Genomic DNA, 25,519 nt, shown 5'->3' on the forward strand with positions numbered 1-25,519 from the left:
GCTTTACTTGCTTAAGGGAGTGAATTGATCAATTTCTGGCATGTTTCTCATTTAAAAGCCAAAACTCAACCTGGAAGCTAATCTGAGTCTTTCCTTGCTGGAGCTGAAGTTCAGACACCATGGGGAGTTTCTCCCAAAAGGCTATCCAGCACATCCATGGTGCTCTCAACAACAATATGAGAAAGTATTGATTGGATGAAGAAAAAATATCCTAATGTCAATGAACTATTTAAACAAGAAGATACTGCTTGGCCACTGACTGACTGGAAATGTTCTTGATAGACTCCTTTGGTTCAAAAGAACTTTTTTATGTCATGTAGGGATTTATCATAAAGATGCATCTGCCGAGAAATCTAGAAAATGCCAATCAACCAGGTCTCATGGAGAAGGGGGACCCGAATATAAATGGATCTCACAGCCAGAACCGGGATTCAAGGCAGCTCTAAGGAACTGAGAAGCTGTGATGGTGGGCTTTTACTCGAGGGGCCAATCATTCATGGGTCTCAGCTATTCCCCAAGCTCTCTGCTTCTCTGTTTCTGTCCACCTTTCTGCCAGCTCCAGCTGACATTCTCTCTTCTATTTTGTATACTTTACTCTGCTTCACGGCGTGCATCTTCATATGCGTGCATGCTCAGTCACGTTCGATTCTTTGCAACCCTTGGACTGTAGCCCACCAGGCTCCTCTGTCCATGGGAATCTCCAGGCAAGAATACTGGAGTGGGTTTCCATTTCCTCCTCCAGGGGATCTTCCTGACCCAGGGATCAAACCTGTGTCTCCTGTGTCTCCTGCATTGGCAGGGGGGTTCTTTACCACTGAGCCCCTGCTTTTGCAGAACAGTGGGCTTTCCCGGCCCCTGTTGTACCTCATCACCACTCTCCTTCAAGCTTCACCTCCCACTGCTAAGTACATCATTTTCTCAGTATTTCTCAGTTCAGAGCCTTGAAGAATTTGATTGTCCTGATCAACTTTTTGTTCTAGGACTTGTTACAGGACACTGGCTAGCTTAAGGTTTGCCAGTTCTTGGGTCTATCGCTCAGCCCTGGTCCCATCAGCATGGTATAAAGTGGGCTACCAAGGAGTGCTCTGTAAGTGGGAGCTATGGGCCAGAGTCCTCCCTAAAAAGCGCTCTGGTATGGTATCTGATCCACATGACAAGTATATGGATGAGGAGATGGATGGACGGACAAGCACAGGAACATTTTGTCCTCAGAAAGGTAAAGAACAATTGATTAGGGAAAGAGAGAGAAACTTAATGTGGGTTGAACAACTGAGCAAAGAGAAAACTGTATTTGCATGGTGGAATATTTCAGTGAGGTCTGACTTCAATCCAGGGATGCCCTCAACTGGTCACTGCACTCAGAACCTGGGAGCTAGCTGGGTTCAAACCTCTTAGTAACATTTTTACTTTCCTCCCCAGCATAATGCTGTGGGCAAACTAGGCTTTTTCTGGAAATGCTGTCGCTATTAGGAGAGATCACTTTAGACCTTTTTGGGTTTTTTTACTCTTCAGTGTTTATACTCAACTAAATATGTTTTGTGGTGTTTTTTTTTTTTTAAAGAAACAATCAAGGCTTATCTAGAAGTCTAAGTGCACACAGAAATCATGAGTAACCTAAATGATCTCTAATGTATTTGATTAGATCCCCCATCTCTAGGCAGAACATTCATTTTTCTTAATTTGAAATGAGACCACATCTTTGACTAATCTCCCAGTTTACAAGGTATTCCTGGACAGTCTTCCGTACGTAGTGTGACGCGAAGCAGAGTCCACTGCAGTAGCACTAGGTGTATTATCGCTCGTTTCCCAAACTAGTATCTTTGGAGCATAACTTGAAAGATATCGACTTATTAGAAAACTTTTTTTTTTTAACCATGCTGCACCACCACATGTGGGATGTAGTTCCCTGACCAGGGATGGAACCTGCATCCCCTGTGGTGGAAGCTCAGTCTTAACCACTGGAATGCCAAGGAATTCCCTAAAACTTCCTTTTTATTACTATACTTATTTGATACATTTCATTCTCTAATTCAATTGACTTTTCAAAGATCAACAGCATTATAATATTCTCTTAGCTAAACAGTCATTTGCAACCTCTGTTTCTGATTACTTGCTTTTCGGTAGGGAGGGTGTGGAACTTTATCACCTCTTAGCGTGCTGTATAATTGTTTTCTATGGTTTGTCTCCCCTTACTACATGTAAGCTCTTTGTTGCTGTTGCTCAGTCACTCAGTTGTGTCTGACTCTTTGTAACCCCATGAATTGCAGCATACCAGGCTTCCCTGTCCTTCACAATCTCCTGGAGCTTGCTCAAACTCATGTCCATTGTCTTGGTGATGCCATCCAATCATCTCATCCACTGTCATCCCCTTCTCCTCCTGCTTTCAGTCTTTCCCAGCATCAGGATCTTTTCTGAGTCATCTCTTCGCATCAGGCAGCCAAAGTATTGGGGCTTCAGCTTCATCATCAGTCCTTTCAATGAATATTCAGGACTGATCTTCTTCAGGATTGACTGGTTGGATCTCCTTGCTGTCCTAGGGACTTTCGAGTCTTCTCCATCACCACAGTTGTAAAGCATCAGTTCTTTGGTGCCCAGCTGTCTTTATGGTCCAACTCTCATATCCATACATGACTACTGGAAAAACCATAGCTATGACTAGACAAACCTTTGTCAGCAAAGTAATGTCTCTGCTTTTTAATAATACTGTCTAGGCTTGCCATAGCTTTTCTTCCAAGAAGAGTTTTTTTAATTTCATGGCTGCAGTCACCATCTGCAGTGATTTTGGAGCCCAAGAAAATAGTCTGTCACTGTTTCTTTGAGAAAGCTCTTTGAGAAGAAAACATTTTTTAATCTGTATTGTTCATTGATTAGCAGTGAAACTGATTAGCACTATTAGTAGTGGCTAATAGTGCCTCAAATTTGGAAGTGGAAGGCACTCAAAGAATTTGCAAATGGATTATCATCGGTATTTCCTCCATGGTTATCTTCCATTTTGCAGTGAAAGGGCCAGACTCTTCTCTGAACTTTTGTACCTTCTGTTTTTTCTCTCTTTCTGGCTAAATCTTACCTATCCTTCAGGGTCTTCCTTGGTGGCTCAGATAGTGAAGAATCTGCCTGAAGTGCAGGAGATCCAGGTTTGATCCCTGGGCCAGGAAGATCCCCTGGAGAAGGAAATGGCTGCCCACTCCAGTATTCTGGCCTGGAGAATTCCATGTAGAGAGGATCCTGGAGGGCTATAGTCCATGGGATCACAAACAGTCAGACAACTGAGTGACTAACACTTACCTATCCTTTAAGCAGCAAAAGCAACATTACAACATTGTTGTAAGGCAGCAATTACATGCAAGACACTGTTTCAGCACACAAATCTACCTTTCAAAAGCAATGTACCACCCATTTCTTAAAAACTGAGGCTTTAAGTGCCATTTATCACAAACTAAATACACTCATGTTCATTTACACTAAAAGTCATCCATACCATAATTACATTTTCATAATATTGGAATGATTCAAGCATCCTGCTAAAATTGGATTACTAGACAGTACTTTAGAGCAGACGTGAAATGCTGGAAAGGCTGTTATAAATCTTTTCCAAGGATTCTGGTTCTGAATTCCCTGTTGGACATCTTTGTTGCGTCTTATTTTTATTCTTTCATGAATCCATTCAATTCACTCATACATCTAATAATTATTAAATATCAGCTGTCATGTGGGTTCTTCAGTAGCTCAAACAGTAAGGAATCTATGCAGGAGACCCAGGTTCAATCCCTGGGTCAGGAAGAATCCCTGGAGAAGTGAATGGCAACCCACTCCAGTATTCTTGCCTAGAGAATTCCAAGGACAGAGTCTGGAGTGTTCCAGTCCATGGGGTCGCTAAGAGTCAGACACAACTGAGTGACTTTCACTTTTTTCACTTTTTCTGTCATGTACCATTCAACAACAGGCAAGTCCTATAGAAAATCCTTTTCATTGCTGGCACTAGGATATTTTTTTCTTGTAATATAATCTTCACAAAAGTAGGTCTTATAATATTCTCAGCAACTACAGCAGTATCTGATCCATGGTAAACGCTCAAAATGCTCTAGTGTACAACTGGACAGTCACCACACTGAACACACAAGCCTATCCACAACCCTGCTGGGTGGGTTGATCCAACTGTGCCAGAGCCAGGAGGCTTGCGTTTAAACTGTGGTAGGCAGACTCCTAGAATGGCTCTGCAAGAAGCCCCACGCTAATTCCTCAGACTGTGAATATGAGACACTACATCTGTGATGTTACATTACCCAGAAAAAGGGATTTGCAGATATAATTAGAGTTGTAATCAGTTGACTTTAAGTTAAAAGAAAGGAAAATTATTATGGTAAAACTAATATACACCCTTTAAAAGCAGTTTGTTTGGCTTATAGTGGAAAAGAAGTCAGATTCCAAGAATGAGGGTTCAATGCACCATTGCTAGCTTGAAAAGGGAGAAGGCCATAGCATCAAGAAATGTGGATGGCTTTTAGAAGCTCAGAGTGGCTGATGAGAACCAGCAAGGTATCAGGAACTTCAGTCTTAGGACTGAAAGGATCTGAATTCTACCAACTGAATGAGCCTGGATGCAGGTTCTTCCCCTGGCGACTCCAGACAAGAGCCAGTCACAAATTGACTGCAGCCTCTGAGACCCCAGGCAGGGAACTCAGTCAAGCTTTCCTAGCCTTCTGACCTACAGAACTGTAAGATAACAAACAGGAGTGATTTTAAGCTGTTAAATTTGTTAAACAACAACAGAAAATGGATACAATCACCCTGTACTAGAAGTCCACCATGCAAGCCATCTTCTACTTTTCCATTTTCTGAACTTGTTTTACTTTGCTTTCCTTTTCACTGTCCACAGAAACATTATCCAGGAAAATGTTTCCACCCAACAATAGTTTTTGCATATAAAAATAAGGTGCTAAGAGAGTTTCCTTGAACAGTATCCAGGCCATATTACTTCCCTTTAACTTACAAGCAATAAACCTAAAGAGATAAATAAGAGATAAAACTATCAATGACCAAAAAGGTCTACGCTGATGTCAATAAATTTGTAAAATTCAAAAAGATACAATATAAATCAAATTACATACTGAAATTGTATTCAAATACTCTTCCAAGAACTTACTATCTCAACTGGGAAAACAATCAAATAATTATGTACACTGAGTCAGAAAATTATTTTAATAGTTACAAAACTTTTTTTTTTTTTTACAGAATCAGTATAAAATAGCAGTTGATTTCTCCATAATTATCAGAATTATTTATATGTGAGGTCTTGGCTAAGTGGGGCTGAAATCAACAAAAGGTCTTGGACTGTTGGCTCAGAAATCTTCCTGGGAAGCCCACCACATTGATGTCTGTCATGCTTGACTCTTTATGAGATGACCCGGTCCATCTTAAAAAAAAAAGTATCTTTTTATTCATTCTTTGGAGGCTTGAAGTGAATTCGGCAGCGTTCATTAAACACCTAAGACGTGAACAGAAACAAAGGTCACTGAGTCATCCAGTATAAATTAGACCTGAAATTTCGGGTGACTATAACCTTCTTTGGGGCTTCCCTAATAGTTCAGTTGGTAAAGAAGATGCTTGCAATGCAGCAGACCCTGGTTCAATTCCTTGGTGGGGAAGATTTGCTGAAGAAGGGATAGGCTACCCACTCCAATATTCTTGGGCTTCCCTTGTGGCTCAGCTGATAAAGAATCCGCCTGTAATCTGGGAGACCTGGGTTCGATCCCTTGGTTGGGAAGATCCCCTGGAGAAGGGAAAGGCTACCCACTCCAGTATTCAGGCCTGGAGAAGTCCATGGACTGTATAGTTCATGGCGTCGCAAAGAGTCAGACACGACTGAGTGACTTTCACTTCACTTCATAACCTTCTTTGCCCCAAGTCAACAGGTTTAGGAAACAGAGGTGTTTCCTCACCAATTCAAACTGACTTACTAGGCACTAAGAGCACAGTGCCTAGTCTAGAAAAGACCTCGATGCTGGGAAAGATTGAAGGTGGGAGGAGAAGGGAATGACAGGATGAGATGGATGGATGGCATCACTGACTCAATGGACATGAGTTTGAGGAAGCTCTGGGAGTTGGTGATGGACAGGGAAGCCTGGTGTACTGCAGTCCATGGGGTTGCAAAGAGTCAGATATGACTGAGCGACTGAACTGAACTGAAGAGCACAGACTGCCTTGATATTCATTTATAAAATAATTTTCAAAAAAAATAATTTTCATTATTTTAATAAAATTTAAATTATTCAAGGACAAAAATCATCACAAGTTAGCTTATTTAGTAACTCACAAATATTTTAATTCCATATCACATATTTTGGACAGTTTGACAAAATATCTAAATTAACTTTAAGATAAAACTGTTTAAAAATTCTTTTATAATGTAGATTTTATTTAGATATCTGTCATGCTTTTCTTTTTTGTATGTGTGTGTCATGCTTTTCTAAATGAGTGCCAGATGCTCCACCATGTAGGTAGGGAAGTCCAATCTACAAAGGGAGCCCAGTCTTTTGCTAAATTGTATAAATTTATGTAATGTTTTGTTCTATTTACCTTGCTTCCTAAAAACTAAACAAATATAAATGTTAAAAACATTTGAAGATTACTTGTTATATGGACTGTGTTAAATAAAAATTTTGGTATAGCCATTTGATGGAATATAAAGCAAACATAAAAAAAGAATAAGAAATCTCTTTACATCCTAATTTGGAAAGATCTCCAAGATATATTAAGAAAAACACACTTCCATTTATCTGATAAAGGAGAAAATATACGTATATGTGTGTACACATACAAACAAAATTTTAAAGTTACAAATATCTGAAAGCATGTACATCCTTTCAGAGGAAAGGGAAAGGAGGTGGTTAAAATTAGAGGGGCATGACAGTAGAATTTTTATTGTATATCTTTTAATATTTTTAAAAAATTAATCATGTGTCTAAAGAATTTTGTATTCCAATTTAAAAAATTATAAAAATGTAAAACAATTTTTTCTCAGAATTTACCCTCATACTTTACTGATGTAAGGAACTAACCATTTTTAGGTAAAAAAACAAACAAAAATCCTGCAAAGAAACCAACCCATGTTGGCTAAAATGGACTAGCATAAAAATAAAAGAAAAATCTACATAGGGTACTGGTATCCAATTTCTTAAACTGGGTAGTAGATACATGTTCATTTTACTAATATTCTTTACATTCGACATGTTACATGCTCTTTGGCATATGTATCTCACAATTAGAACACGAGGAAATTATATAGACTCTTTCTGGCCTTTTTTTCTTATAGCTCCTAGCTCTGACATGTCCCTGGAGTTCCCAATGCTCGGATCAGAAGCTTCAGATTAGTGGTTTGACACACTGGTTGGGATGATATACACAACCTGTCTGAGTCTCTCCAAATCCTTTCCCTAAATAACTTCTCAACCATTTTTGCTGGCCTATTGCACCATGGCTACAATTTCTTCCCTTGAAAACAAATAGCCTCATTATATGTGGAGTGGATGGAGCATATTTTCTTTTAAAGTAATACCAAATCCAAAAATGCCTCATTCTTCCTACTACATTTTACATACATCAATCCCTGCACTGGGTTTTCCAAACCAGATGTTCATTGTACCCATCCCCATCCCACCGCAAGAGTAAATATTATCTCTCTAGAGAATAAAAATGGACAAATTTTGCCAAAATCTTTCAAGGAGCAAACATCTTATCACATAGGTGGAAAGGGCAGAAATACGAAATTTTAGCAAAAACGATAGGATAAATAAATGTGATAAAGCAAAGAAAGTCAATTTGTATTTTGCAGTTTATTCAGGGCTCTGCAAGTTGGTACACTCTAGTTTTTGGTTCTGTTGACCTCCGTCTGGATTCAGCCCAATTCCATCAGTTAATTTCAAAGGATAAAACAATTTTCAGTTCATTCTTTCAGATTCAATATATTTTGCCCTTTGGAAATCTTTGAAATTTTAGAGAGGAATGTAAACATACTTTTCCAGAAAACTAAAAAGTCAGAATTTTGTGGTTTTTAACTACATGTAAAGTCCTAGGATCCTGGTCCCCCAATCTAACTCCTAATTAGAATCATGTAGGTGGTAATAGGGCTTCCCTGGTAGATCAGTGGTAAAGAATCTGCCTGCAATGCAGGTGGCCTGGGTTCGACCCCTGGGTTGGGAAGATCCCCTGGAGGAGGGCATGGCACCCCACTCCAGTATTCTTGCCTGGAGAATCCCACGGACAGAAGAGCCTGCTGGGTCACACATAGGGTCACACAGAGTTGGGCACGACTGAAGCAACTAAGCAGCAGCAGCAGGTGGTAATAAGGAGCATGTGAATCTAGGAGCCATAAAAAGCCCTATTATCAGATACCGGTGAAACCATATGAAACTATATACAAAGAAAGTTTCATGATCAGATATGTCAGAAAACGAGCAATTGTGAAGGGTAGTTAATAATATGAAAATTTATGGAAATAACTAATCACAGAAAGGCTAACTTAAATAAGCTGACTAAAGGTTCTAAGTTAACAACTAATGAGTCTAAATATCAAATAGCCCACAATTAATATCAGGAATCATATAGAATGTCTCCAATTCTGTTACCATGACAACCACGCAATTCCCCCTGAGACTGTACGGCTACTTTGTTTATAAGACGGCTCTATTTGGGTTCTAACTGCAACTCCCACCCCTCTAAAAAGGTAGAACCTTCAACTGCTTGTAAATGAAGGATCTTTACTCTTAAGAGCCCAAGGCACTCTTTACCCCCTCCTCCCTTGGTTTGTTTCCTTTTGCTAGTTCTGTTTCCCCTCCTAGTTCCCTCCAAGAATCAACATTATTTTATACCTTCCAGCTCCTGTCATTTACCACTTCTTCAACATTCAGCTCTGACTGCATCCATTTCAACTGCAAGAAAAGGAACACAAAAATGAAGTTATGAAAATTTAAAGAACTAAAACCAAACTCTATAATGTTTTCCTAACAAAACCAGCTGCTGTTCCTGGATGTTTTGTCAATACTTAGGCTAGATTTCAAAACCTTCTGTGATATTCTTGTATGTAATCAATTGTTAAATCTTATAAAGCCATAGTTCTCAAGCATTGCTGCATATTACTGACAGCTTTAAAAAAAAACTCAAAAGCTAAGGTAGTTCACAGAAGAAAAAACAAACGGCCAATAAACCTATTTTTAAATGCACACTCTTACTTATGCAAAAAGAAATGCAAACTGAGTCATAACATGACAAAAAAAATTTTTTTAAAGAAGAAACTTGATAATTCCAATAAAACCTAGTATTAGTGAGGGTATGGGGAAAGATACACTCACATATATTTTTTTGTAGGAGTACAAATTATTTTAACTTCTATAGAGAGCAATTTGGTAAGACTTAGCAAAAATGTTAATTCCCATGTCCTTTAACTCAGTAATTCCAGTTTGACTTATTGATCCTACAGTATAGATTTGCAAAGATAGCACAGAGAAACAAAACAAAAAAAGGACAAGGAGGTGGCAACCTGATTTGAATAAAAGAAAAAAGAAAAAGGAAGAAAAACAGAGAAGGGGGATATAAAAGGCTCAAGTAATTGAGAAAGGGATGAATTTTCCATACCTTAATCATACGGCCAGAGGTCTGAGGTCTAAAATGCTAAAAAAGTCTTTCTTTCTTTTTAACTGCCAACCTAATAACTCCATCAAAAAAGTAGCTAATCCCACTGCCAGGTCCAGATGGCAGGACCCATCATATTCCTAGTCGCCTCTGCTCAGAGAGACTTGACAGGAAAGGAAGCTAACTAGTTCCAGGAGGAGAACCTCGAAGTATTCAGGAAAATTAGCAGAAAAAGAGTATGAACCACAGGTTGAGGGAGCCAAGAAGTTAACAGCAGGATGATGTCCTCAGGCCAGGAGATTTAGGGGAAAAAATGCCAGAGAGTTAGACAAGATTTGGACGACAAAGAGGTGGGGACCCAGACCAAAGCACCTAAGCATAAATTAGGAGTACAGCTCAGACAGGTTTGAGAAATGTGCATCTAACACTAATAAGACTGGATGTGGTACTGATTCAATGCTCCTTGTAAACTCCCTTCTTAGATTCAAAACTTGGTGTCAAGGGTATGCACCAGAATATAGGGTTGAAACCACGAACAAGGAAGGACAGCATGTCTGCTGTGCTGAGGAGTAGTAACAAGCCTGAGGAAGCCCGCCTGCTTAAACGAGAACAACTTCAGCTTCAGATTTTAATCAGCTATATAGACACAGAAATCATTAAAGCTTCACAGCTCTGTCAAAGCCCGGATTTTCTGCCAAAGAAGGAACAACTTCAAAGAACAGTGTTACAACAGGCCACTAAGACAGTGTTCTGCTGCTACTGCTAAGTCACTTCAATTGTGTCCAACTCTGTGCGACCCAATAGACGGCAGCCCACCAGGCTTCCCTGTCCCTAGGATTCTCCAGGCAAGAACACTGGAGTGGGTTGCCATTTCCTTCTCCAAAGATAGTGTTTATAACTGCTCTCAAATATTTAAATGGGTGTCCTGTAGAAATGGGTTTAGACTTATCCAGAGGGATGATTAAGGATCAGTAATTACATGTCACAAGGAGACAGATTTTCACAGTAAGAAAATATCTGAAAAATTACAGCTGTCCAAAAAGAGAATGCACTGCCACGTAAGACTGTACATCCCCTCAATTCTCTTAATACTGGTTAAACAAAAGGTGGAAACCACTGGTTGGGAGGATATTGTAGAGAGCATTAATGGAACGAATATGGAGTCCCAGAGATTCAAAGAGGAAAGAATCTGCTACTTCATATCAGTCAATATGTTACCTCTTACATGTATTATACAATTTAATCATTACCCTCCAAAATAAAAGATATTAAGTATCAACTGCATTTTACAAACTGAAATTCAGAAGTTTCATATTGGTTTACAAGATTACAAAACCTCCAAGTGGTAGATGGATTTCCTCAGAGCAATCTGCCTTTATAATCACTATTTCTTCTATTCTTGAACATGGCAGACATTACAGCCAGCTTCTAATACAATTTCAGTGGCACCAACAAAATGCTACCTTTGAGATAGCTGTTTTTGAGGCTCTGGGACTTACACAGGTAAAATTCCTCTCAAAGGCTATGAACAGGTGACAGCAGATATATTGTTCCAGCAAGGCTTTTTTGAGGTAAGAGTCAGGGTAAAGAACTGGGAACTTTCAGATTGGCATCGTATGCAAATAAACTATTCACTGAAGTAATCAGAATTTGACTATTAGTCACAACTTAATGTAAAAACACTGGCTGAATTCAGAGTCAGAAGAGACGGATTCAAGCCCAGTCCCACTACTTACTAGTTTGTGACTCTGGGGAGGTCAGTATCTCTGAGTCAGTTTCCACATATAGAAAATGATGAGGTAGAGCTGGAACATCTTTAAGAGCTGCCTCTTTCTGATTCCATAACCTTCACAGCAAACTTGAAGAAAAAATCCAAGCTTCCTTATTTGCTTAAGTACTACCCACTGTTACCTTCTACTATAGTCCCATGCAATGTCACAGGCTAGGAAACTACCTTTCATAACTCACTGGCTGGTTTCCAAAACGCCTCCTAAGATGACCTTTACAGCCCAAGTTCACTGAAGAGCCCACTGCTGACTAATGACTGAGCAGGTGTGAAGCACAGGGCTGAAGCAGTCATCATGAACACAGGGAACAGTGAAGATGGTGGATGAATCCTGTATCCAGTGAGACACACTGCATCAGTAGGATGACTAAGAGAGTGCACACACTCTCCTGTGTGCAGCCAAAGACAAGACCTAAGAGACAGCAAGGTCCCCTTCACAAAACTTGGCTACATCCACTGAACAGACAGCAAACTTCACAACTTGTTCAGTATGAAAACATGATTCTATGTCACACTGGATTTTCAGTTACCCAACATGCAAGGACCAGTAAGTCACCTATTATGCCATCTTAAAATGCAGACAGGATTTTGGTAATTATACAGCGGTCATGTTAAGAGAAGGGCTTCTCTGGTGGCTCAGTGGTAAAGCATCTGCCTGCAACGCAGAAGACCCAGGTTTGATCTATAGACTGGGAAGACCCCCTGGAGGAGGGCATGGCAACCCACTCTAGTACTCTTGCCTGGAGAATTCCATGGACAGAGGAGCCTGGCAGGCTACAGTCCATAGGGTCACAGAGTTGGGACATGACTGAAGGACTAAGCAGCAGCAATAGCATATATGAGAAAGCCCCTATTCTTAGGGAATAACCAACATATGTAGGGGTAAAAGAGTATAATGTGCCCAGGATATTCTCAAAATGCTAAGAAAAAAAAATGTGTATGGAGGGAGGGGGAAGAAGACAGGGAAAAAGGGAGGCAAGGAGGAAAGGGTAGGAAGGGTGGAGAGAACGAATTGTAAAGCAGGTGGAGCAAAATGTAAACAAAAGGTGAATATAGGTAAAGGGTACATGGGAGTTCCTTGTACTATTTGTGCAACTTTTCTGAGAGCTTGAAAGTGTACCAGAATAAAAAGTTACCCCTTGAGCTATTCCCTCACCAAAAGACAGTAATGCAGTCCAGAAAATAAAATATGGTATACATTTCCACTGTTTTCTTGACCTGCCACATTTAAGGGCTGTAAAGAAATAGCTATGCCTCATTAACTCTACTCTGAAGTCTACACTCATCTACATAATAGCTGACTTTAGGAAAATAAGGCTTCCTCCGACATATCACTCAGTGGATGCTTGGTGTTTTCCTAAAAGGGAAAATGGCAGGGATGGGAAATGAAATAGAAACAAAGGAGAGTCTGAAAAGAGTCAAAGACCCATACCATCTTTTCCATAGCAAAGAAATAAATGTAAGGAGGCTCTAGTGTACCTGGTTATATCTAAACAGTACTGTACTACATTTTTATGGCTGAAGAGGGTAACATCCTGAAGCTAAACATCTGTATTACATTTAGCAGGTTCCTACAGATGAAACCAGAGATAAATATTTTTAAACTGTAAATATATTTTTAAAATGTTTTTTCTCAATTCAAGACTCAAAATATAGATACAGATGTGATTTCCACAAATATTTTAACATGGTGTTGATCTGTATTAATCCTTATATCTTTAACTGTAGAATATATAAAGGAATGGAAATAACATGATTACATGCTTTTTTTTAGCTAAAGCTGCTACATTACATACAATCATAAAATGCACATTAATTTACTAATTAACACTAAAGCGCAATAACATAAAGCCCATTAAGAATGAAGTACTAACCTCCTGGTCATTTTAAGTAATAAGCATATCTTACTCTGGTTTTTTCATATTAAAAACTGCTTTTCTTTTGAAGGCTAAGTATGGAAACCTTGCCTTAGAAATGTAAACCTTATCCAACTTACCTTTGTCTGTTCTTTTCTAAGTTGCTTTAATAACGTTAAATCATCCAAATTCTTTTCTCTCTCTTCTCGGAGCTGTTTTACTACTGATGAGGTCTGAGCTATACAGTTTTTTATGACTCTGTCCCTACTAGCGTGGGCCTCCATCAACTAAAAGAACAAACAAAGAAAAAGGAAAAAAAAAATCACACCAATTTGTCACATTTCAGTATTTTTAAATTTTAGACTACAGAAATGTAAGACTTTCTAAAATAATTTTTAAAAATTGAGTCTATGGAAGAGAAGTTTGTGCTGAATGAAGTAGATCAAAGGCAGGGGCTGTGAGGGAGGAAGTGAGAGGCTGGGCTGTCGTCTTCCTCACTACAGTCCCAGGCCTCCCTACTTCTCTTCCCACACTCCTCCTGCTGGGCTTCTCATTTCAGTCTCCTCTCTGAACTCCTTTCTCTCCCATGATTGCATCTGTGTGTTCATCTACCCTATACTTACTCACACACACTTTCTGAGCCACTTACTATTGCTGCTCTTTCTCTTTTTTCGTCCTTTGATTTTTTTTCCCAGCCTCACATTGTCAACAAGTGCAAAAAGTTATGAAGCAAGTGATGTATAAAAGTCTTTAGTTAATAAAGGAAAACAAAAGAAAGCTACATTTACCTATGTCAGACAGAACTCTTTTCAGGATTTAAAGTATTAACCAGGAAAAACTGTAAATGAAGTAGAGATTGTTAACTCCATCAATTGTGCTAACAGTGGTTCACCTCCAACTAAAATTTAAATGCTGGCTTGCTCCATGTAATCATGTTATATCATTCCTTTTTCAGTCCAAAGGGAGAATACCTTAATGCTATGCTAGTGACAGCTGTAATAGAAATAACCTAACCACTATATATATCTTAAATACATAAAATACAGGACTGACAACCATTCTATAAGCATTCTTCATAAGTTATTTGAAATAGATCTCTTAAATGATTATATTGGAACCCTGTGATTAAGAACTACTGGTCTAATAGATACCAGGAAAAAATAAATCTTTATATTTTAGAGAGTAATACTAAAAGTACATTACTTATAAATTGTACTCATGTAAAAGGAATTGCCTAATAGACATTAATCCCACTTATAGTAAATTCCTCTAATATGCTAATTCTTTTCATTGTAACATTTAGGATTCACAAGGACAGCCTCAAGGCCCATATTTACTAGCTAGTATGCTACGTCTGTTACTTATTAACTCCTTCAGGTATAATTACAGAAAATTAAAGGAGGCATTGAGGGTACAGAACTATTCTCCCCCAAACAGAATAACCGTCAGAGTTGAAACTCTCCCTGAGGTTGTGTAAGACTGGCTAAATAATTAGCTTTACAGGCTTCAGTTCCCTCTTTTGTAAAATTGTGAATTATGGGTAAATTATTGCTAATACCCCTTTCCACCTCTAAAATTTAGAGGCAACATGACTCAATATATTACTCAGATGCTAAATGCTATTTAATTACTTTGATATTTTGTCTAACTCTGCCAGCAATTGCTCAAACAGCATTAGCATCAACTAGAAGTCGAACACAATATTCTCATTTTTCTATCTACATCTTAAAATCAAATTCAAATTGTATACATTTTATTAAATATTCAGTAATTCTCTTTTGGTCTCTCACCAGTTTCCTTCCGCAGTTGGGCTTTCCTCCACTGTTCCCCTCCTGAACTTGGCACCTTCCCGGTGGATACATTTCTGGATGCTGACTATGCTCCTACCCTCACCTGCTTACTTTTCCTTCACATTAGACCCTCTGTGAACCCACAGCCATGTAAACAGGAAGGACTGGGTAAATCATCTTTTACTCAGTATTGTCAACTATTTTCAAGATCATCCTTCAATAAGATTCAAACCTAAGTGTATGCCAGAGGAACACGCATGGACTTCTGTACATGTATGTCAAAGAAATGAGGACAACTAAGAGTAATAGTTGGTGTGACATAAACCTACCAGAGGAAAAAATAACACAAAACCAGGCTTACTGGCTAATCAGTATCATATGCTTGAGGATTTGGTCATATGAGAATTATTTCTGATATATAAAGCGTTTATCAAAGGAATTGAGATAATATTTATTAAGAAACTCAGTATGGCAAAACTGTGGTTAGAGGAGAAAAATCCTGAAGGATAATCATATCATAACCATATTTCCTTTGATTTGGGGAAAGCAATTTTGAAATGAAGACATTTAGGGTGGGGCAGGCGAATGATTCAAAAAAGAGTCTACAGTGGGTATACCTAGAACTTCCCAGTTTTATTTTACCACAGCTTTGAGAACTTCTTTTGGTCTAAAATTTTCATCTTTTCATGTTTTTTTTTTTTGGCTGCACAGCTTGCCAGATCTTTGTTCCCTGACCAGGGACTGAACCTGTACCCTTGGTAGGACAATTTATCTGTGGCTTTTCCTTCTCTCCTGCCAAATGTTTCTTTTCCCTTTCCTGATGAGCAAGGGAAGAAAGGAGATACAGAAAGTGTGAAGGGTTTTAACTCTTCCTTGTATCAGCTGTCTAGCTTTGATAACACCGATTCACTCAAAGACCCTGCTTTTATCTCACTGTTTTACTTGACTGTTTCATTCTCTCCTATTTTCTTTAATGTGTAAGGTTTCCTTAAGTTAGAGTCTGCCCACAAGGGGAGACTGTTTTCATTTCTTAGAACTATATCTCCCCATTTCTTAGAACCATATCTTCTCAGACTATTGCTTTCTTTAGTTTGTAGAAACCAGATCAAAACTTTTACACACCTTCAGGTGTGGACAAGAAAACGTGAAGATTCCATTCTTTTTCCACAGTTTAATTATATGCCAATTGATTTCTTATTTTGCCTGCAAAGAAAGACATAAAGGAAGCACAAAAGACTCAAAAGATACACTTACTGACTCGTAAAGTTGTTTACAGGTTTGGCTGGCATCAATTTTCCCTGCAAAGGAAGCTGTTGGAACCGTAGTGTTTAATTCATGTACTATTCTGTCATCAATCGTCCTCATCACCTTGAGTAATTCCTATACAATATTTAAAATAAAAGAATAATAATTTGAATGGAAAGTTAAGTGATAAGAACAGTTAAGCAGAAATTAATAATTAAAGCTCTTGGATATGTTACAACACTGTATATTAGGAGTGGGGAAACCATGCTATATACAGTACAACCACAGAAAAATCTTTATGGAAAGACTGACAGGTAGTTTATATAATAGTAACTCTAATACTTGGCACAACTCTGTTTCCTTGGCCCAAATGTGATTGTCTTAAGCATAAAGATTTTTTTATTCATTTGTAAACCCCATTTGCTGGCACATGGTGCTTAGCAAATACTGTGTGTTTTTTCTATCTCTAGCATACAGCCAAAAAGGATTCCACTGAACTTGATTACTTCAATTTGTCCAAAACAATCCAACATAATTGCTTGTTCTATTCCTTGTCACTCTCTCTAAAATGTGATGCTAGATAGAAAACTTCTATAAAGATATGTAAGAAACCATCAGCAGTGATTAACATGCAGAAATTAATCTATACTCTCTTAGGCGGCCCCCCCAACCCCGCCTTTAGGCTTTTTGTTTTTTTAGTTTTTTACTATGAGTATATATTATTTTTGTAACAAAAAAAGTATGCTGCTAGCAAAGGAATCAAATCTTTGTGTTTTTTTGTTCATACAACAAGCAGAAATTAGCCTTACCTTTTCTCAGTTACCCAGGCTCACATTTCCCAAGGATCTCTCCCCTCTAAAAGAGGATCCAACTCTCAAAAAACAATCATCAAAATACAAATACCAAAAGGGCAGGGGACTTAGAAAGACTCTGATGAGTACCCCAACCCAGCATAGTCCCTTCTCCCCACATTCTGATTAGGGTACTTCTTCTCACTTGTCACTAAAGAAGGCTGAGCATCAGCTACCTCCTGACTCCAAATAATATAAACTCTAGAATGTTTATAGTATATACTCTTCTCTTTCTCTTTTAATACACTCCCACCTCACCCCAGCCCCACAAAACAATCACTGAAAATCATCAAGAAAATAGAAGTGTATAATACTAGGTATATATATACATATATATTCAATATAATACTGAAAACATCTAACAACCTCTTTCAATATATGAACCTATTTCTTCGCCAAACTTAAATCCGGGATTGAAATCAACTTCTTCATTTCTTCCATCCATTTATTTATTTATTGGGCATACTAAAAATGACAGGTTTTCATTTGAAAATTGGCATGAGTGTGAATTTTATACATTATTTAACCATATGATTGTGACAACTTACTTAAATTATAGTTGATTATTAATATTATATTAATTTCAAACATACAATTTATTGATTCAGTATTTTTATAGATTTTATTAAATTTAAAGTTATTATAAAATATTGGCTATATTCCCTTCCCTTTATCCATTTGTTAAAATAAGCTTTTATTATGATTAAAGTATTAATTACATAATCATTTTAGAAAATTAGAAAAAAATTTAAAGAAAATAGAATTATCCATTGTTAACCATTATTTAGTTTTTCTATACATATCTGCAAATATTTTTATAAAAATATAAGACATATTTAATACATGCATAAATATCCCATTCAGTGGGGGTATCACAACTTCTTTGACCAGCCTATTATTCTTTAATTAGTAGTTTAATGTCCTTTTCCAGAATCCAATTTTGAAGTAAAACAGCTTGTAGAAGGCCATTATTTAGACTAATAAAAACAGGCAAATGTCAGGTCTAAAACCAACCTTGCTATCTTATCACTTCTGCTTGTATCTTTCTATTTTGGTCAACGGTATCAAGATACTCTGTAATCTGGAATTCTTAGGGGATAATCTCAACATACTAACTAAGCAAGCATCACATTAAATGTCTTATACACAGTAGAGGATATACAATGTCAATAAGTGGCAAATTCCAAACAAACAGTGGCAGCACTATTTAGAGAGGCAAAAAATAGTTAAGTAGTACACAGGGACCTTCCTGGCAAACTTTACCTCCCACAACTTGCCTATTAAAACAAAAAAACCTTTAAACTCTCATCATTCCTCCTGTCTAAATCAAACTGATCCTGAAGCCAAAGTTTATACCTTCCAGATAAAGCTTTCCTTGGATGAGAGTCCTCAGCGATCTTTCTTCTTCAAACATATGAAGCAATTAGAGAGCACAGAGTTCATTAACTCACTCTTCCTTCAAAAAATATTTACTAACGTCTAGTACATGTTAGACATTATTCTAAACACCAGGGCTACAATGATGAGTAAAACAGAAAAGGTCCTTGCTCTTATGGAGCAAAATTCTCATGGGAAAGACAGATAATAAACAAGTATCCCAATAAACAAGCCACTTTCAGTGCAGAAAAGTATGCAAAAAACAAAACTGTAGTAATGAGATGAACAGTGGGGTTGAGGGGCTAATACGTTACACAGGGAGATCAAGACAGACCTCTCCAGGACATACCATTTGAACTGAGATCTGAATGACACAAATAAGCCAACTAAAAGGACATTTTGGGGAACAAGGCAAAAATTAAGACGCAAGAACAAACTTGGGGATGTTTGAAGAACAAAAAGAAGGCAAGCGGTCTGGAAGCGAGTAAGTGAAAAAGTGGTATTAGGTGAGAGCTGAGTTGATGAGAAAATGAAGGACAAGGGAAACCACAGAAACAATTAAGGATTCTGTTCTAAAGGAAACAGGGTTTTAGGCAAGGGAATGATATAACAGTATTTTAAAAGACAACTTCAGCTGCTAAGTTGAGAATGGAAACACTGAGCAGACTACTATGGTGGTCCAGGCAAGACATAAAGATAGTTTAAGAGTTTGGTGAACCTGGGCCCTCAGCAGTGACAGCCTGGAGTCCTAAACATTGGACAGCCAGGGAATTCTCCAAATTAATTTCTCTAACACCAGGAAACTGGAAGAGATCCCTGAAGGAGACTATAGGTAATAAAGGGGGTTAACAATCAAGAAGGAAGTCCAGCATCTGAAACTACAGAAGAGGACTTCCCTGGTGGTACAGCGGATAGGAACCTGCCTGCCACGGCAGGAGACAGGGATTCGATCCCTGGTCCAGGAAGACCCACAGAGCAAACTAAGCTCCTGAACCAACTACTGAGCCCGTGCTCTGGAGCCTGCCAGCCATAGCTACTGAGCCCGCATGCTGCAACTACTGAAGCCCTCACACCTAGCACCTGTGCTCCGCAACAAGAGAAGTTACGGCAATGGGAAGCCCATGCATTGAACCTACAGTAGCCTCCACTTGCCACAACTGCAGAAAACTCACGTGCAGCAACGAAGACCCAGCCCAACCAACAAAATAACAAAGACATAAAATTTTAAAGAATAAACAGGAAAAAGACTGTGATGTCACAGAACTGAGAAGAAGAGCGGTTTCAAGGCAGGAACAGTCAATTGTGTTGAATGTCAGTCACTCAGTTGTGTCCGACTCTTTGGAACCCCATGGACTATAGTCCACCAGGCTCCTTTGTTCACAGGATTCTCCAGGCAAGAATACTGGGGTTGGGTAGCCATTCCCTTCTCCAGGGGCTCTTCCAGACCCAAGGATGGAACCCGGGTTTCCTGCACTGCAGGTGGGTTCTTTATCATCTAAGCCACCGGGGAAGCCTGTTGAATGTTACTAGAAGTAAATAAAGATGTGGACAGAAATTAACTTCTTAGATTTAACATGATGGAAATTATAGGTCATCTTTACAGGAGTCATTTAAATAGAATGTTTAATGGACTGAACAGTTAACATGGCTTAAGCATAGAGGGTAAGACAAAGTATGGTGTAAAATGAGGCCCACCATTATAGGTCACCTTACTGGATGTTAGTCTTTTTCCTGAGAGCAAACAGAGAACCAACGAAGTGTTTAAATACAGTGGAGTTATATGATAGGGTTTGTATTCTGAAATAACTGCTTAGGTTAAAGTATTAACATGTGGAAAATGGATTAGACAGGAATAAGAGTAGATACAAAGAGGTTAGTTAGGAGACTAGTATAGCAATGCAGGTGAAAGATTATATATCTTCACATTTCCCAGAATTATGACTTACTTTGAACTTCAGGTTTGAGTACAATCATCAGCAATACAACCAACTTTCCCTCTGATAAAACAATCTGGATAAACTATTAAGTTCCTTATAACAATGTGAATTTATCAGCATTAACTAGGTAATGAATCAATTTAAGTCTTACAAATGGAACCTAAAATGTGAATTTTCAAATATATCAGTCCTCTCTGTGTGCTAAAGAATCATCAATATAGGATCGAGTGTTTGGCTTTTAATATAGTAGACACTAGCCATATGAGGTTATTTTAGTTAAAATTAAATTTAGAATTTAGTTTTTTAGTTGCATGAGCTACATTTCAAGAAGTGCTCAAGAGCCACATACTGCTAGTGGCTACCATATTGTACAGGACAAATTTCTACCATCACAGAAAATTCTACTGGACAGTACTGAATTCGAGATGATATAATGACAATCTCTAAACTGATAATGTACTCGTTTGGGAATTGCTGAGAATCATAAGCTATTTTTAAGATAGGAAAAAAGATACTAGAAAAGCTCAAGGAAGGGAAAGGGAGTAAGACTTAGGAAGGAATTGCTTTCAAAATTGCAAAAAGAAAAGGAAAAGAACTACAAACTACCTCACTAGGCACAAATTTCTTTATTACAAAAAGTTCCAGGGCTCTTCAGGCAGCTCCAAGGTCTAGAGAAAAGCTTGAGCAGACTTCACAGGCTGAGAGCAGATGAAGGTTAATGCAGGCACATAAATCCTGCCATTAAACCATGTGTATCATTCAAAATGAATTACTGACTGACTACCTGATACTAGCTCCAACGATGTACCTTCTTTCTCACAAATTCGCCAAGAAAATATAAAGAAGACACCCTTGAGCAGACATCATACAATGAACTGCAACACAAGTCCACAGAGATAATACAGAAATATACACAGTTCAGTGGCTCTCTCTGTATAGGAGCTGGAACCCTAAATCAGCTTTTAAGTGTCAAAGCACAGCAAAAAGATAACTTCAAACTTTGTAGTAGCTTCTCCTTTCACCCTCCTCAAAACAAGAAATTGATACATCATGAATCTCTAATTTTAGACTGACCCTTTAAAATTATTCTGGCACTTATCTTGGAATTGTATTTCATGCATTATCTTTCATTCATTTCACCCTCTTGGAAGGCAATTTCAGTACTGAAGGGCTAGCATGTCTAGCAGCAAGGAGGGGTAGCGAAAACCTCCTGTTGTCCCTACAATTATACTACACTCTATTCCTAAGGTTAATCTTAGGTAAATCCCTTTTATTATTTTAGGAAGCTTTCAAAGTATATAGGGAGAGGTAAAAGGTCCATTACATGACAGTAAAATTAAAATGTGCTTCATAGAATGATCTGGAATTTAACCTTTCTTCTCCTCACTTTGCCAGAAGGTACCCAGAAGTAGATCCCATTCACATGGTGCTCTTTTTAGAAGACATGGTTCCTCAAACTCCATTTTTACAACAATGTTCACAGTGTGCTTCCTGCAAGCCAGAAATACAGACTTGCCTACAACTGCCAGAATCGTCTGCAGTCCTCTGCACTCCCAGGCATGGGAACAGAGAGCAGCTAGGCATGTTGCAAAAGAAACCACCATGGATGCTAGAAAATAGCCTATTCAGTCTATATTTAATTACCAAACAATTCAAAATTAATCTTGTAAGTTAATATTCCTATCAGAAATACGAAAACTTACATATCCTAGGAATGCTCAATTGATTTTGCTCAGGTAATACATGCACTGGGTCTCAGATAGGGTCAGGAAGAAGGTATTTCAGGCTGTCAAGTGGGAAAAAAAGCACAAATGACAAAACATCATGTGGTCAGGGAAAAGCAGGCCTATATGGCTAGACAGCAAAGTTCAAATGTATATTGGAAGTGGCATGGGTTGGGAAGAGAGAATATGTACGAATAAGGGCAGTGGTAAGAGATTTAACTAAGCAGAATCACTTTGGGATTGGATTTTAAAGACTTGTATGCTATGTTTGGTAGTTTATACCTAGTCATACAATTCTGAAATTAGATGCACGGTTCGTATTTTAAAATTTCGAAGATATTAATAACAGTATGAAGCCATAGTCTTATGGAGATTAGGTTGAAGAGGAGAAATTAAGTAGAGAAAAGAATGACTGAAGATAAGAGCTACAGCAAAGCTAACTGCAAAAATGATAGGGCACAAAGACAGACTGTGGCAGAAGTAATGAATCTTCCAAAAGCATCTTTTTGATCAACTCCCTCACTCTGCTCACTGACTCCTGAAACCTCACAAGTGGCATTCAAGGCCTTTCATAACCTGGTTCCAATCTTTTCTGTAATCCAAATATGCTCCTGTGCAAATTCAGAATTCCAGCAATTTTCTATTTCCCCCGCAACACATAAAACTTTCTGTCTATATACTGTTTCTTCTGTCGAGAATTACCCTGGTTCTATCCACCCAAGACCCAGCTCAATTACATCTCTTTGACTTAGTTCTCTCTGAACTGTTATAACACTGTCCTCATATTCTAAACATCTTCTACATGTTTTATACCCTAACTTGAGCTCTTTTTATATTTTACTCAGTTTTCCAAGTGCCTGGTACCTAGCAGATATCTGTTATGGATTGAACTATGCCCTCCCCCCAACCTGCCCCCAATTTCATATGTTGAAGCCCTAAAACCCAATGCGGCTGCATGGAAACAGGGCCTTTAGGGAAGCAATAAAAAGTTAAATGAGGTCATAAAGCGTGGGACAATAATCCCATAGAACTGATGTCACTGTAAAAAGAAAAGACACCAGAGACCTCTCTCCCTTTGTGGCCACAAATGGGTCATAGTGATGAACTAGCAACTTACTTTGAAATACATCCAAAAAAATTAAAAATGTGGATCAATGGATAGATTGAGGGACAGATATGTGATTTAGTAGATACAGTGAATCACTGTAGAATCCAGATATTGGGTACACGAGTATTCATTGTAAAAGTCTTTCAATTTTTCTAGTGTTTGAACATCTTCATAATAAAAATACATGATTTTCTTTTTCTCTTCCACAGTATTCAGCGCAGGGCTTTTCATATATAAGGTATTTACATACACAATGTAATGGTTTCATAGTTCTAAAAATATAAACTTTGATTCATAATTTGTTAGTGTGCCAGTTATCACAGTTTATAACTTTATAAAATCCATTAAAACCTAAATGTTATACTAAACTTTTACATTTTAAAATATATATATTTTTACATTTCTGTGACTCTGAAGCAACAGGGGTAAATGTTCTTATATTCTTTTAATATGAGGTAAAATGATATGCCAAAGCCAGATCTGGAAAACCAGATCTTCTGACTTTTAACCAAGGGTATTCTCCATTATTTGTAAAGAGTTGGATATGACTTAGCAACTGAACAACAAATTCTCCATTATAAATCACACGTTTGACAAAGAAAAACAATCTAAAAACCTCTCCAGGTTTCATTAATGAGATTCATTTTATGATGTTTTTATTTATATCATCTCTGCGAATAAAATGGTTCTCCAAGACAATTAAGCTTCTGCCCCACTTATAATATATAATCTGACTGTCCAAAGGAAAATCAAAAGTGTTCTTCAAGCACGGTTGGATGTTTCAACAGCTCAAAGATATCCTCAGAAATTTTGTTTCAGAGATTCAAATAAACAGAGGTGGAAGCAGTTTTAAGCGTTATTTAACATTATCTTATTTTACAGATTCAAAAGTTAATTATGGAAGGGGTTAGGCGATTTGCTCAAGGTCCCAAAGCTGTTAATTGCAGGAGCAGTACTAGAACCTGGAACACTTAACTCCCTAACCAGGGCTCTTTCTCACAAACTTGAAGGTTAGCATTGCTCAATTATTTGAGCTCACTAAGTTAGATCACAGGGCTAATATGACAAGACCAAGGCCACAAATGTGCCAGTTAATCTTAAACATTTCATATATGTTAGAATCCAAGTCTTTTTTCTATCTTATTTAAGATTTTTACAACTTTTGTATCTCTTGGGCACTCTGATCACATTTGCAGTCTGTTGCTGTTGTGCTGATCTAATCTGTGCAGCTGAAGTGGTGAAAAGGATGTATATAATGGTGGAAAGAACCCACACAAACTTCTTTGATTAAATGATGTTTGTCAAATAATTCAATCTGTTGAGATTACCTTCAAGAATATTACTCCCTAAAAACGGCTCCAAGAACAAAGCTTACTACAGAGGTCAATGATACATGAACAGATTTTTCGGTATCTCCAGTTTAAAGTACCCTTTTCATGACTTAAATTCAACAGTTTATCGAGACAGCAGCAGATTTATGACTACAATAGTAGAATTTTCATAGCAACTTGGTCAAAATCTAGACCCTTTGTTCTTTAATTCGTGGGTTAATAATTAGCCCTGGACCTCTGGTGTTTTTATATATAAAAGATACAACCTTTTTCTTAAATGTATTTTCTCTAATGGTTAAGAAGGCAGAGCACCATTGCAGGTACTAAAATCAATCGCCCCTCCAAGACACCAAAAGTTCTGCTCCATCAAAATAGTAAAACAAGTTTTTTTTTTGTTTAATCAAGTAAACAAGCTCTCCTTCACTTTCTTGCAAATGCTCAGCTTAAAGTAGGAGGGGAATGACAGAAGCTAAGAACTGAGTTCAAAGAACGGCTAGAAGGTTGTTACAATCGTTACACAATCCCTACCCACCCGGCCGAGCTCGGCTTTGGCACCGCAGAACCACCAGAGTTTCTGGGTGCAGTTATTCAAGGGCTGGGAGGAGTAGGTAGAACCATGACCCCAACGCGGCAGCTTCCTTCCCTAAGGCCAAGCTCGCGCCCCCATGACCTCCAATGGCTCGAAAAAGGAGTCTTGAACTGCCCGCTTCAGATACAACTAGTCGGCATATCCCTCTCAGGCCAGAGAAGGGAATAGGGTCCAGGGACAAAAGGAAGGGTACGCATGCCACGTGAGGAAAACCCCATCACCTGGAACTCGGCGAACTCCTCACAGTTCACACCGCCACTGGGCGCCGCCATATTGGACAAACACGAGGTCCCCGCTC

At 38.2% G+C, this 25,519-nt stretch overlaps 1 protein-coding gene across 5 annotated transcripts; it reads right to left on the bottom strand.

Moving 5' to 3' along the window:
* Window positions 1–5,176: 5,176 nt before the first annotated feature.
* MIX23 (mitochondrial matrix import factor 23) lies at window positions 5,177–25,500 on the bottom strand. Of its 5 annotated transcripts, XM_042232172.2 has the most exons (6): window positions 25,443–25,500; window positions 22,173–22,255; window positions 16,314–16,439; window positions 13,410–13,556; window positions 8,868–8,927; window positions 5,177–8,358 (listed from the first exon to the last, which is right to left on the bottom strand). In XM_042232172.2, the coding sequence occupies exons 3-6, from the start codon at window positions 16,422–16,424 to the stop codon at window positions 8,290–8,292; spliced, it is 387 nt and encodes a 128-aa protein (XP_042088106.1). In that variant the 5' UTR covers window positions 16,425–16,439; window positions 22,173–22,255; window positions 25,443–25,500; the 3' UTR covers window positions 5,177–8,289. The 5 variants fall into 5 exon arrangements, 4 of the variants coding, with proteins under 4 accessions (XP_042088106.1, XP_011951024.2, XP_011951021.2 ...); XM_012095634.4 differs by lacking the exon at window positions 22,173–22,255 and having other exon boundaries at window positions 5,177–5,485; XM_012095631.4 differs by lacking the exon at window positions 22,173–22,255.
* Window positions 25,501–25,519: the final 19 nt, after the last annotated feature.

Source organism: Ovis aries, chromosome 1 (assembly GCF_016772045.2).
Source record: "Ovis aries strain OAR_USU_Benz2616 breed Rambouillet chromosome 1, ARS-UI_Ramb_v3.0, whole genome shotgun sequence".
NCBI lineage: Eukaryota > Metazoa > Chordata > Mammalia > Artiodactyla > Bovidae > Ovis > Ovis aries.

Excerpts from the sequence above, each read along its gene's own strand:
- MIX23 (XM_012095631.4), bottom strand. The coding sequence starts at position 25,493 with ATGGCGGCGCCCAGTGGCGGTGTGAACTGTGAGGAGTTCGCCGAGTTC. Across the intron at positions 8,928-13,409 it reads TTAGAAAAGAACAGACAAAG|TTGAAATGGATGCAGTCAGA; the intron begins GTAAGTTGGATA and ends CTTTTCTTGCAG. Across the intron at positions 8,359-8,867 it reads TAAATGACAGGAGCTGGAAG|ATTCACATGCTCCTTATTAC; the intron begins GTATAAAATAAT and ends TATGGCTCCTAG.